Source organism: Motacilla alba, chromosome 5 (assembly GCF_015832195.1).
Source record: "Motacilla alba alba isolate MOTALB_02 chromosome 5, Motacilla_alba_V1.0_pri, whole genome shotgun sequence".
Taxonomy (NCBI): Eukaryota; Metazoa; Chordata; class Aves; order Passeriformes; family Motacillidae; genus Motacilla; species Motacilla alba.
In genome coordinates, this window is record NC_052020.1 from 46,565,075 (window position 1) to 46,579,871 (window position 14,797).

The following is a 14,797-nucleotide window of genomic DNA, read 5'->3' on the forward strand; positions in this document are numbered from 1 at the left end:
TTACAATGCAGCTTAATAACAAGTTTCCTGGTTAAAACAGTTGCTCAAACACCAGTAGACATGACATTTCTGGTGACACAAATGGTGGCAGGTGTACAGAGCTTCTGCGTCTATTCTAAACACTGTGCTACAGGCACATTTTTATCATTCAATTTCATTCTAAAATTGAACCAGACATGCAACATATGAGTACAATGTCCTGAAATGGATCTTAACTGCTACTGCATTACCTAAAATTGTTGTCAGTTTGCCTTAGTATTTAGAGGTGATATATGACATTCAGTGTTGTTTAATGAGATAGGCTGGTTGTTTTAAAAATGTCTATGAAAGTATTCTGGAAGTGACCTGGCATTAATACAGGAGACTGAAGCAAGTAAGTTTAAAAGACCTATGTGAATAGCACACATTCACACAGCAGCACATGAGCAGAACCAGAGACCACGAAGTAAACGCATACTTTAAAACACTTTTAGTGATGTTATCATTGGGCAGAAGAGTTGCTCAGATCCATAATTAATTCAATTTTAAGTTTCATTCTCCTGTAAAGACCAACTTCCTTATGCGATAAAAAACCCAACTTCCTGGAAAACATGAAGACTATAATTTCACCTTTAATAAATGTGGGGATTTTGTGGTGTATTTATAAGCCATAGGTCAACCAATTAACTCTTATTTAGGCTGCTATGTTCCTTTGGATTTTATTGCACTTGGTCCCAATTCTCCTAGACACTTAACAGGTCACACAAAACATCAGCAATGTGAGACAACAGCTCACAGTTCTCCTTTCTCAGAGGCCCTTGAAGGGGTTCACCAAACAAATCTCTCATTTCAACACACCAAGTTTCCCAGTGCCCCACACGATAATCCACTGGTTGGCAGGGGTCAACTGGGACTCCTGGGGCTGGCCATGGGAGTCAGTACAGGATCTCCACCCCTTGGACAGAAGTGCTTGTTACGCTTTCTTGCTTATGTAAAAGCCATGGGATTAGCCTTCAAATCTACTCAGAGTGCTTCAAACACCCCAGGAATAAGCCATCTCCATAGTAACAGCTTTAATATTCAGCAAGAAGATCCATAGCACCCCAGAGTGTTCTGTGTCTGCTCACTGAAAACAAACTAGCCTTGTAGGAGGGCACCTGGCAAACTCACAAAGAAGTTGCTTTAAATATTTAATAGGAATAAGATGGCCAGTTATTCTGTCCTGAAATCAGTAGATGTTAGTGAAAGGAAGCTGTATGTAACAGGCAGGCTCTGTCTGTCTCAACCCTCTGCACACTGGGTAGAAACGCCCACGTACTTCTGCCTGGTCACTCAGAAGAAACTTCACGAACTTGTAAAAAGGAAATACAAGGAAGGAAGAAAGAGAATTAGCTGTCTCAACTTGGGGTTCGCAGGACCCCTGGGAAGGCTGCAAACTGTGGGTTATTGCCTCACTTGGTTCACCTAGGGCTCCTGCAGCTCTCAAACTAGTCAGTTGTGGGACACCACTGTGCTGTAATGATAACAAAACCAAGAAGTGCAGATTGGATTGCACCTTCAGAAACTACTGGCAGTGAATTTGGGATTCGTGTTACACAGGGAATCAGTGGGAGGATATAACTTTTGCATGCCTAAAACATAACTTGCATGAATTGTGCTCCAGCAGGTGCTATCCTAGAACTGCCCACTTGAAACGATTTTGGAAATGCCTGTCTGCAAGATGCCTGAATTTTGCTATACTGAGAACAGTCTCCATAGTCCTCTGGCTGAGCATGGATAGGAAAGATGTCCACCCATCAATGCTTTGAAAACAAGTGCCCACCTCTGTGAGCTTTGGTGGAGGCAAGAAATGTCTACGAGCTTTTTCAAGCTAGCATTACATTTGCTATCTGCCTGATTTTTCAGAGACTCTCCCTGATCTGGCACACTTGGCTTTTCTGCATGTTCCCTTGGTCAGAGAGAAATGGACCGCCCATATCCTGCATTTACAGCAATGTTTTTACACACACAAAATGCACATTCAGATTTGATGCTCCCAGCTACCATGCAGATTCACCAGTGTCAGCAATTCACCTGCATGGTGACAGCCTGCAGCTGCTGGGGCTGGGTGAGCTCAACCACAAACACACAGGACAGCAGGCTACGTGGAACCTTGTCTCTCACTTATCTGAGGTCAGACAAACATAACTCCCACAGGCTACGTGACTGTGCCTACAGCTCAATATCTCAGCTGGTAACCACTGCTAAATATAGTACCAGTAGTTTCCCACATAACAAAACACACAATAAGCCTTTCAGACATTTATCTTTAAAATCTTTTTAAAGAGTTGCTGGTGCTAATGGAGCAGATAGCAGACAACATCCTCCTACAGGTACACCTGCTCACAATTCTGTCATTAAACTCATCTCAGATGACATTCATGGAATGCAGGTTCAAACGAGCTTCAAGCCCAGTAAACACTGAAGACAGCACACAAGAAAGGCAGCAAACCTCTGTGCAGCTGGATAAGGCTTTGGTCAGGCTTGGCCCCAAGCCATGGCTCGAGTTCCATGAAAGAGGCTGTGAATACTCTTTAAAGGGCATCTCTTCCCCTCCCCTTTTCAGAGCAGTGGTGCAGAGGTAATGCCCAGGAGGGTTGGCTCCAGTTTGGCTCTACTGCAACTCTTGAAGGCTACGATGATTTGAGGAAGAGCAAGGGAGGGCACTTCCTGGGACTGCACTGAGCCAGGAACAAGGAGATCCCACTGCTGATGCAGCCCACTGGTGACTCTTTTGAGGTGGGCTGAGTTTAAAATTCTCACTAGCAAGGTGCTGGTTCAGCCAATGAAGTCAGCCATTGTAACTCCTCAGCCTTTAATCACACAGGCCCTTGGAGGGAAATGCAGTTACCCCTGCTGAACATGCTTTTGAGCAACAGAGTTATCTGTGCTGTGATGTAACTTTGCTTCTGTTGCATTTTACCCCATTGCTGCTTCTCTGACCTCAGCAGACCTTGAGAACAGGGTTCATCTCTTTTCTGCTACCTTTTACAAATTTCAAGCCAGTTTTTCTCTCCCCTGCCTTCTCTTCTGTATGTCTGGGCCCTACTGCTATCCTCTGTTTTTTCTCTAACTGGTCTTCAGCCTATCCCACAGTGATAAAGTCAATGGTTACCATCACAACCCACATGTTCACCACCAAAAAAACTGCTGTGTGAGACACGATGTAGATCAGTGCATAAGAAACTCCCCTGTGCTCCCAAGTCTCCTGCAAGGACTAAAACACTATTAATTCAAAGTCCCTTCAAAGACCAATTACTGTGCAGGCTGAAATGCAGGACTTGGGCTGAATTTTGAAAACTACTGCCTTAAGGTAGAAGTACAGCAGAGCCATTCTGCAAACTTAAGTGACAACAGGACATGAAATTGGTCCTGTCTAAATATATGTTTGCCACATTACTGTTCCCCAATGTGGAGTTTTCAACATTTCAAGAAATGGAGAATTTCAGTCTGTGCAAAGTACTAAATCCAAAATAATACTTGAAAAAAAAACATCCAAAACTGAAAACATGAAGCACCAAACCAAAATGCAGGATACAGGATTGCAAAAGAATGTCCTCTATCACTGACTTCAAGACTCAATGTCTGAAATATAATCCTATTAATAAAACTGATATGGTTCCACCTAACACCCAATTTAGGTTGTTTCACTGCCCTGGGCAGAAGAGTGTTTTCATAGGTCTGCAAATTGCATAACACCATGTGGTAGAACCATGCTGGGAAGTGACCTGAGAATAGCAGAGCCGACTTTTAAGAGGAAGCCAGTCACTGTGGAGATGGACAGACAAGGCACTACAGGGCAGTAGGAATGAGGACCTGATCTGAAAAACTGAAGAGACTGGGAGCTCAGGACAAGACTTGTAGCTGTAAAGACACCACAGCCATATTGAAAACTTAAAGTCTTCAATGACGGGTTAAAGAAACTACACAACAGCCTGTGTAAGTCTCATGAAACAAACACCCCCATTCAGGTAATGAGAGGAGATTCTCAGAGAGAAAAACACCCTGCAAAACAGCAGGGTTATTTTCCTGGGTTAGACTACTGAATTTAGCACGAGTGACAGACCCATTACTGCCTCACCCTTATTCACACTTACAGCTCCTTTTAACAATTCTGGTGATCAAGGAGCTAATTTAGTTCTTTCCAAGACCTATGTTGTATTAAAAAAAGTGGAGGACACATTTACCCATTTCTACATGCTCTTATCCATCTGTTTACTCCAGGACGCACTTATGAGAACCTGCAAGGACACTAACTCTCTACAGCAACTTCTGTGCACCTACAATTTTATCATTTTCAGATTCCTGGTATTGCTTTTGTGCACAAATGTCTTTTTGTGGGGAATCAATTTACACAGGAAGAAATTTTCAAGGGAACAGTTTGTTGCTTCCACCTCCTCATTTTTTTAATGGCCCAGAGTCTCAAAAAAAAAAAAAAAATCTTTAAAGGCTTTCCTAAACCAGAATTTAGTATTCTTTTAATTTCAGAATGTGGGCTGCGCCCAGAAAGGGCAGGTCCCAGCACACAGTCCCACACTGCAGTTCTTGAGTTTCCCTTTGCACAGAAGGGCATGACAGCTATGTTCAAACTGGCCATTAAAATTTGACCATATCTCCTAAGAGCTGATACTTCAGATGCAAATTCCATATCAAGATTCGGGTTTTTCCCTTCCCAGACTGACCTGTATTTGATCTCAGAACCATCTGGTAGCTGCTGTCCCACCCCCAGCCTGGGAAGCAATGATATGAGACAACAGCAGTAAAACTTACTCCACAAAGCAGGAGTGGAAAGGCCTTTCTTACCTGGGAATGCATTTATGTCAATTACTGCATGCTGCCCAGTCTGGTTGTTAATGATGATATCAATTCCAAAGAGGGAAACTCCCAGAGCTTGCCGCAGCGCTTTAGAGATTTCCCGGATGACGTCGTCATTTGGCCGCTCAAACACTCCTTCGATTTTATCTAGCTATAATGGAAAAAGACACATTACTAAAGGACTCAAACAGCCTTTTTAGTGGAAAGATTGATTTTCAGAAGTTTCCAGGTGCATATCCACCAAATCTAATTGCAGAGAACCAGTGGCATGAAACTGAGAAAGATACCAAAGAGAAACTACTTTCATTATTCAAAATCCTTCCTAAACTGGAAATTTGTCTGCTCTAAAGCTTCTAGTTCTTCCTCTGCATACTGGTGCAGCTATAGAAGCAAAGCAATGTAGGAATGAATGGAGAATCAGACTCATGATTTTAAGTACTAGAACTACACCTTAAAAAACATATACAGGTGGCCTATTTAACCCTGTGCTGCAAAAGTTCTGGCTATCCTTATTATTATTTCAGTGTAGATCAAGGCCTGTGTTAAAGGGCTGACAGGACAGACTCCTGCTGTTAGTTTAATCTGAGTCATACAATACAACTCAGCTGATATCTTAAGGGCAGAGCATACCCTTTATGCGGGTTTTCACGTACAAATTATTTTGTAAGTATTTATTAAAATGAGTGACTTAGTTTACTTATGACTGGAGGATGCACTCTTCTTCCCTTTTTAAACAACATGTTACACAGCAGAAGTATGCTGTTATGCCTACAGAAGCATGACTGGATTACATATTTGTATGAGTGAGATGGCAGGTAAACCACAGGAGCACACTCTCTCAGTCTGAAAGTAAATTTTTAGTAATGGCTTCTTCCTCAACACAAAAGGACTTATGACTAGAACAACTACAGTTTTAATATTTAGCATGCCTACCAGTGTTGCACACAAAATTCAAAATCAGATATGTAACTAGTCCCCAGCAGAACTTGTGAAACAGAAAAGAATCCCAAGACTCAAGAGATTGAAAGGACCCAGTGCTGTAAAGTGACTTTTTCAGTAGCTGAGTGCCCAAGAACTTGTTAAGATTCATATGTCCAAATCTTATTAAAAGGACTGGTAATGCTAGCATGAAACTGTGCAGTGTGCTGGCACTGCTGGTCTCGAAGGACATCCAGAAACGGTCCCATGGTCACAGCTCAGACATGCTCACACAGCAGACAAGTACTGGCCCTCTGTGGCCTTGTGCCGACACAATTTCTATACTTTAATTTTCACTGTTTGTCTTTCCTCACAGAACTGAGTCCTAGAAGAATGATTTATGCTTATTAATCTCTCTGGACAGTAAAAAGCCAGATATTTGCATTCAGAACCTCCTTCTTCCCTTTGCCTAGATTAGCCCTGGGGAGTTTGGGAAGCAGCACATCCCTGCTACAAGTTCTTCCTCACCGGAGCTCGGTAAGGAAAACCAGAGGGGGACACAGTCATGCTGGTTCGTGGTACCATACAGACCTCAGCCTGCAACACAGAAGCAGACAGCTTGTGAAAGAGAGTCACTAGCTACTAACACTTCCATAAGAAAGGATTAGACAGGTTTCCAGCTGCACTAGAGAGAAAAAGACCAAGTGTACTTACCGCTGTTAAGATAGATGAGGACTCTGGTTTGGAAACATTGTGGCTGTTGAAAAATATTGATTCTCTGTCTGCAATTAAAAACAGGTTGTAAATAACTTTATACCAGATTTTAACTTCCAAAGGAATAGTACAAAGAACAGTAGGTGGCAGTGCAGCCCCATGAATCTCGTTCTGGTCTCAACCATCCACCCCACCCACCGGCTGGCACTTGGCTGCCTGCACAGGCAGGGACCCACAGACAGATAATCCACGGTTCCCAGACCACAGATAAATAGAACCACGCACCGGGTAAAGAGAAATCAGTTTTCCTTCCTTCACCAGAGCAAATTAACTAAGTTCAGTCAGATAATGAAGTTAATTTTTACTAATGTGCTGTACTCGAAGTGACAGATCCAAGGGGAAGGTGTGTGACGGAGGAGAGAAGCTGCAATCACGGCAGGTGGTAGGTCAGTAGCACCCAGGCAAACTGAGAGCCCTGTGAACCTGGGCAGGGCACTGTGACCATGGCAGAGTGCAATACATTTTATGGCCAGGACCTGTCCTTCTTTTGGAGGCACCACTGGAATGCAGAAGACACTCTGAGGTGAGAGAAGCCACTGTCCTAACAGTTCATATGAACACAGATTCTGTCCTAATTAATTTGATCAGGACATAGACCAGACCTAAATGTAAATACAGGCAGACACAGCTAGGACAAGAACTTCCACCAGCATCCTACTACACCTGTACTAACAAAATGTATTTTGTGTCAATGTATTTGTGTGTGAAATGCAGTGGTGAGCATACATGGACATAACTAGGATTAGCCAAAAACACTAAGAAAAGTGACAAAATACTAGCATTTGTTCATTCATCTCCTTTAGTTTGATCCCAGCCTGGATTTGTCCTGGATTTGTCCAGTTGCTATCAGATCATGCTTGCTCCCACCTATGTGCTGCTAATTTTTTTTATTGCTTTTGGTGGGCCACAGAATGCAGTTCTCTGGAAAGGAGCTTTTTTCCATAAAGGAAATCTAAGTAATCTTTAACAAAAACCCTTCAAGTGTTGCTGTCTAATGACATACAGAAGAATCACTCTCCTCACTGACAAGTCCATTCCTCCTTTTCCCCAACACAGCTGATATCTACAAACCAAAGGACACTTCCCACCAAGATTTTCAACACTGGGCCTCACATGAATAGGGAGGCTCATTTAGGGGAGAGTACAAGTGATCTTTAATTTAAAACACACACATATTCTAGGTAAAAGTAGGGAGAGGAAGTGCTGAAATGATGGAATCCGGGACATTCTCTCCACAGCACATTTATAAACAAGTTCCGGAACAAATGACACACGAACTTACTGTGAAAGGAGAGAACTTTTCTCCCTCCCTCCCTTTCCACATGACATAAAACAGGGTCTAACAGGTAAGACTCAGGTTACCATTGCATAAATATTTACTATATGAATGCCATTCGTACATATTCCAGAGCAGGTGAGTTATCTCCCTTTCTCTTGAAATAATACAGAAGAAGAAACATGGTATGTCCAAACCAGCTGCCTGCACTGCAGCAGTTTTTTCACAGATATTTTCTTCAGAGATGTTTTCTGCTGAGGCTGCAAGAACAGACATTTTCTTTTAAATCAATACAAAGTACCTGAGATGCCTGCAGAGAAGTTCTTTAAAGATGGTCTTTTCACCACGGTGTAAGATTCCCCGACCACGAAAACTTTATAGAGCACAGCATTGTGATTGATGAAGCTCTGAATGACACAAGGGGGGCGAACAGCTTTGAGGCCCTCCTGGTTGAAGATGATCGCCATCTGGAAACACACACACATGGTAGTGCAAAAGGCTGGCAATAATTCCTTGCTTACCCACACCCGACAAGCAACAAGGGGAACATTTCCTTTTCTGCATCTTGCTCTATTTCACTGTGTTTCATTTAACTGACACACAGCTCTGCAAACACTACTGGCAGTGAAGCTTTCATTTTCATTCAACATTTTCTTCACAGCACTTTGCAATTTCATTTGCTGCCTTTAGTTGGGAAGCTACAACTGGAAGTACAACAATAGGATAAAACATCTGACCAATGTAGACAACAAAGTTTGTATTGGATACAAGCCTGTTTCATGAGAACAACAGGAGGAACAGCTCTGTGCACTAACTACAAGAATTCTTCCCCACAGCTCTATTTCTCCGATTTGGCTCAGCCCAGTTGCAACAGACTAAGCACCAGGGCTTCACCCACACCATCAGAGGACATTTCTCAGACTCTAGTAGTTCTTACTGCTGACAAATGCTGGCCTATCAATTTTCCCGCTTGGTTTCACCCCATTATTCTAAACAGACAGTCCTCTTGAAGGCACTGGAATAAATATGCCAAAAATGAAGGCATTTATTTGGCCTTATGAATGATCAAATAACTGCACACATGCACAATAACTCAGTAGATTAACATTTTCTCTGTTCAAGTCAATGTCTGCATTCAATACCTACTTGCAGCTGGTATTCTTGCTGTCTCTATTACACAGCACAGAGTGAATTTGTGAGTGGTAACAACCTGTGCAAGAAATTTCTTTAACAGACAGAATCATCCATCAAGATGATTCACAGCAACAACATCATACCTCATTTGTCTCTTACTGGTGGCAAAAAACATTGTTGTCTTCCTCCTCTTGTGTAGACTATTGGCATTATAGCATCTACAACATCACAGTGGCAAGAACTGTGCTGTTCCTGTAATGTTCTCTTCCCCTCTTAGTTAATTGATTCCCACAAACAAATGTAAGATGAACAGGTTCAGCCTATTTTAGAAGTGTGGAAAGCCAGAGTTTATCTTCTCAGCACAGCACTGACCTAGACTGTTGGAAGCTGTGTGAGGCATCTGTTCTGCAAAGCTCTGTGCTGGCAGCCCCGTGGACTAGCACACAGCCCATATAGCCCATATACATCCCGTGGTGGTGCGTTATGCCGGTTCACTGCCATGTCTCATGGTTTTTAACATGCATGAAATAGAGCTCCAAGAATTTGCTTGCAGGGTGCACTTGCTTTTTGTCATCTAGCACAGACCTGCTGTGTCTGGCAGTAACGTGGGTACAATACTTGATATCATAATTTCCAAATAGCATTTCTCATTATAAATGCAGAGCTCTTTGGAAGGCAGAACAAAACATTTGCACCAAGAATTTTTGCTGACAATATCCGTAAGGAATTCAGTCTCACAAAACATAGTGATTCTCTGCCTTTTCCTTCTTGTCTGCTCAAATGCTCAGAAAAAATTCAGGATACATTTCATCAGGCTATGGGTCTCTCATGGCAGCTTTACCAAAGGTTAGTTATGTTCTGACCCGCTGGCAGCCAGGAAGCACAACTTCCAGCCATCATCTCTGCTTGAGTTTAACAAATGGTGCTGGCAAACTGGGGGTCAAGTGCTGAGCTGCTGAGGCCACTGCTGGAGCAGAGACTATGTAGATCTAGGGACACCACAGAAAGGGTGACACCACCCCAGCTTAACAACAGCAGGTACTCACATGACAAAAATGGAGTCTGCCAGCCTCACCTGGTGAACTCACACACCAAACCCTAACTCATGCACCAAACTTAAACTCTAGCCTGAACCTTCAGCTGTCCCTGTTAGCCAGTACTTGAACTTTCTTAACAGTCATCTTATGAGGAAAAGCCGGTTTCTGGTCAGTGTTCTAATTTCAGTGTCAGCTCTGCATTGGAAATATATCCACAAAAAATGAAGTGATTTACCAAAAGCCAGACAGGGAGTCATTAACAAAACAGACAATCATTTCTTGCTTCTAGACATATGCCCCATCTTTTAGACAGATTGTGCTGTAAGCAGGTATTTATCCTATGCTTCCTTTGTAATTATTGACCATAAGCAATTCCAAAACAGTTCCACTCTGATCATAAATACAGTTTTGGATCACTCCTGAGAACTCAGCAACTCCAAAAGTGACTACTGCTACTACTATGTAAAGTACTATGCAAGACTTCAGGCTTTTTTCCAGGGGTCCTCCTAAGCTCTCGTTGTAAGTTCCTGTGATAAATTGCAGACTATGGCTGTATTTTAGTCTAATTTTTGCTCTGGCAGGAGGCTTAGATGTGTCTGCACTGTATGAAAGAAGATCAAAGAAAGATTCACCAAGGAAATAAAGTCCAAGCCTAACTGGACAAGTACTGAGAGGTTCATGCGTTTCAGTTTGCAGTTGCAGAGGAGCTCTTGACAGAAAAATCAGCAAAAAAATTGGAGTCTTAAATTCATTAACAATCCAGTACCCGAGTGTTTTCAGGAATGACAGCAAAAATTTGTAGCAGCTGCTCCAGCAGACTAACAGGACTGTCTGTTGGCTTGTGAAATAAGCCAAGGTAAAGCCGGCCTGAAAAATCTCACTGCATTTTTAAAAGGAAGTGCTGGTCAGTCAAGATTTCAGCTATAGCCATTCTGCTCATCTAGATTTACAATTTACTTCAGGGTCTTCAGCTCTCAGACACATTGCAGTAATGTCTTGTTGTGCACATTTCAAGAGCAGCTGGGAAACCTTGGACTGATGGCCACGTTGTTAACAAAGGAAGCCAGGAGTTAGGAGAGCCAGCAACAAGGGCTGGATTCTCAAAACTGATCTGAAGTAAGCAGGAAGGCAGGAAGCACAAATGGAAAAGAATTAAAACAGTACTCAACTCACTTAAATTTAGAGGAAGCTAAACTCATAGGTAATGCACTCATTCCAGGAATATACAGCCATTTTAGCTGCAATTGCCTTACAGGAAGGCAGATAAGTTCTACCAGTCCTGTTCTCCCCACAGATCCCACTGTGTTATTACAACTGAACATTGCCTGGAAACCATCTCTACTTGATACTCCCTTCCCGCTCAGGGAAAGGAGCCAGCTGCTCCATCTGAAGCACAAACCCACTTCTCATCTGTACCCCATACATATTGGAAAAGTAACTTTCTGGGACAGAAACTTTATTTAGCAACCTCTTAGCAAAGGATTGACTGAAGGGTTCTTGGACAAAGCTGGAGGCTACAAACTGGAGGCTACAAACTGCTAGAAGCAACAATACGATAGAACGTAGAAATTGCTAAAAATAGCTTGCATGACAGGAGGTTCAAGTCATATTTAACTTCATTTCAGATATTTTAAAAAATAATGCTGCAATTAAGCATGAGGAAAAGGTGGGGAAGAAAACGTGTTTGGGCACAGCCCTCTTTCTACCCACTACAGGATTGGAAATCATCAGCCAAACCACCACAGGGGGAGTGGGGGACAGGACACGACTGGAAGCAGGTGAATAATACTGCAAAAATGTTTAACTCACCTCATGAGAGTTGGTTCCATGGGCCACTCTGGTTTTACAAACTGGGTAAATAAAAAAGAAAGGACAATTCACCACTGAAACAGAACACACAAACGCTTTATAATCCTGTTTCCACCCACACATGCAAACACTGGAGTCCACCAGACCAAGGCATTGACTGTAACAGACACCAGTGGCAGTCTTTGATGGAACAGTGTCCTCAATCACTGCAGAGCTTGGCTTGCTCCAAGCTCTGCTCTCTCAATTCCTCCCTGTAACTAAGGTGCAAGCACAGATCTTTATTAGGACTGGACAGAGTTGCAAAGCATCAGCTAAGAAGTTAGTACTAGTATTAGGATTAGCATCCTGTCTACTCAGAGAGCATTTTTACAACTATGTAATTTTTTTTTTCTGAGGCTAGAGCTACTTTACAGGTACCACAAAACACCACTGTCCTTAAAACAAAGGAACTGGGACACACTCAAAACCAACTTATTTTCTTACCTCCCTGTTTTCAGGGAAGAGCAGGAAATGTAACAGGCTGAGCCAAACTAAGATATAACTTATTTTTCACAGGCAACCACAAAGGAGGACAGAAAAAGGCAGAAAGCTTAGCAGTTTTTCTTTCTCATTCACATTTATCTGCTCTGTATATCCTGATTCTCAGCTCCATCCTGATTAAGAGGAGGAGTAAAACCAGAAAGAGGAAAGAAACAAAAAGCTCCTTCTACTATGAGGCCAAAGAGCTGAAGACCTTAGGGCCCACACAATGACTAGGGCTGATGTTACTTATGTGTTAAGAAGAGGAGATGAAATCTTGCAAGAAGTGAGAGGGTGGATAGGACAAGACTTTTTTCCAGGTTGTTGGAAGAATCAAATTGCCAGGCAAGAGGACAGGGAGCTATGAAAGGGAGATAACCTGCACTAGAGTCCAAAATAACTTGGTAACTTGAAACTTTACAAAATGGTTTATGATGTCTCACAGACATGTGCTCTGGAGAGCTGGACCATTTTAAGAAAAAACAAAAACAGAGACAGGAGAATGAAAAAAACACTCCCAGAATATCAAGGTATATTAATTTTCAGTGCTATTTTGTAATTTCATCATCATTTAGTGGGTTTGATTCAGACCTCCTGAACATATGCTGCTGACTACTGAGGACTAGTCAGTCTGTGTTGAGGGCACAGTGTGAAGAGGAGGGCAAAGCCATGAAAGCCATCATGAGATTTAAAGTACTGCTTCACAACCTATCTTCAGGAGACCTGCCTCATTTGGGAGAGCGTTGGCAGGGAGGGCAAAACATGCTTTTTCCACACGACTTTACCTCTGAACCTTACAAATGAGGCAAGCAGCAAGGGAACAAACACCGACTAACGATCCTGCTCACTTTATACTGCAAGGAATCAAATAAAGGAACCAATTAAAGCACAAGCCCTGCAATGAAACTTGCTACAAAGCACAAACAGTTTATAGCAGCTGTTTGAGCTGTGGGCCTTTGGAGTCTGTTACCTGTGTTAACCCTCTTTCTTTTACCCTCTAAGGTTACGTTTGTACCCTGGACCAGGGAAAGGGAGAGGTGGGTGAAAAAAGAGGATAATCAGCAAGGCAGTGATTTTCTGAAGAAAAATAATGAATGCAGCTGGCAGGAGAAACATCTTGCACAAGTTCAGGGCAAGAGGCTAACTTTGTTAGAACTATTAGCATTTCCCAGGAATGCATGTTTACTGTAGCGAGGTGTTGAAAGTAAGGAACATCAATAAAAGGCAAAGTAAAAGCTGATAGGGAGGGGGATTGTTCCACATTCCAAGCAGACTGCCTTAGAGCATTTGTTTCAGGAAAGTTTTACCATCCTTGACACTTTTGGCAGTGAAACCCACACTCCTACAATGTTGGCTGTGTTTTGGGGGGGGTGCATGTGCAGTATTTAGAACCTACTAGAAGCACCAAAGAAAAGCTCATGTACATACTGAATGGGAATGCCAGTCCATTCTTCTCTATAAGCTTCAAGGTATCTTCTCCACAGGCACTTGTCAGCTCCATAAAGGGTGGTGAGCAGATCCTCTCATCTGCAAGAAAATAAAGACTCAAATGAAGATGAATGGTTTAGCTCCTCAGCTGCATCATTACCAGCTCTTTCCCTACTAACTGCTTCTTAATAGTCAGCTTATATTAAAGCACCCAAAAGGACTGTAAGCCAGGCCTCAATTTGGGTTTCTGGAAACATTTCAGAAGATGAAAGGCTCAATTTTCATGCAATTTAAATGGCAATATAAAGCCAGTATTTTCACAGGCAGCAAAAATGATCACCTGGTTAGGAACACACTGCACGTGACTTAGCCAGTGAGGTGAAAAGCAACTAGGATCTTTTTATTCCTTCAAGCATAATTTTCCAAAGCATTTTACAAAAAACAGAATAGTCTGCAAATGTGACCTAGAATAGGCAGTCTCAGAAAGCCATATCTCCTGTAGGGCTCCTCAGGTGGCAGATTCCAGTGTGTATTTACTTCAGACAAGGTGCCAGAACATTCTGCTGTTCTCTGCGATGGCTCTGCCATGAAAGCAGTGTTCATTTGGTCTGGCAAAGCCAACCAGAGCACTGCTGAGATAGCACCATGTCAAGACTGCTAAGCAAGTTCTGGGTAAAGAGAAGAATCATGGGAACCATGGTAAAATTTAATGGAGCAGGTCTGCTCCAGAGTGTTTCTGCCACTGCTGTGCTTGTTCACATGGGGTTGTGGGAAGGCTGGAGTCAAAAACCAGCCCTCTTAGTGACTCAGTAAGTGGACTTGCTCTAGGATGCACTTCCTGTTCCCTGTAGAACTGAGATTCCCCATGGAATGCAGCAGGAAAGGCAGAAACCACTGTAGGACTCATAGGACTTGCACAAAAATTGCTTAAAAGGGCTGGGTTGCAATCTGAAGTGTACAGAGAGCCTTGGCTTCAGCCATAGCTTTGAGACAGGTCAGCAGGCTCCCAGGTTTTCAGACAAGCTGTGTGCATGTTGACAGCATTGACTAAGTCAAATCAAGGACATCT

General features: G+C 42.6%; 1 protein-coding gene across 5 annotated transcripts in view; it reads right to left on the reverse strand.

Annotated features, from left to right (window-relative positions):
• Positions 1-14,797, reverse strand: part of ITPK1 (inositol-tetrakisphosphate 1-kinase) — a 153,431-nt gene that overhangs the window by 7,257 nt on the left and 131,377 nt on the right. For all 5 annotated transcript variants that reach the window (XM_038137734.1, XM_038137735.1, XM_038137732.1 and 2 more), the window contains 5 exons: positions 13,729-13,827; positions 11,782-11,822; positions 8,103-8,268; positions 6,466-6,533; positions 4,822-4,984 (listed from right to left, as the gene is read on the reverse strand). In XM_038137734.1, the coding sequence (XP_037993662.1) occupies positions 4,822-4,984; positions 6,466-6,533; positions 8,103-8,268; positions 11,782-11,822; positions 13,729-13,827 (537 nt within the window). The remainder of the gene's footprint in view (positions 1-4,821; positions 4,985-6,465; positions 6,534-8,102; positions 8,269-11,781; positions 11,823-13,728; positions 13,828-14,797) is intronic.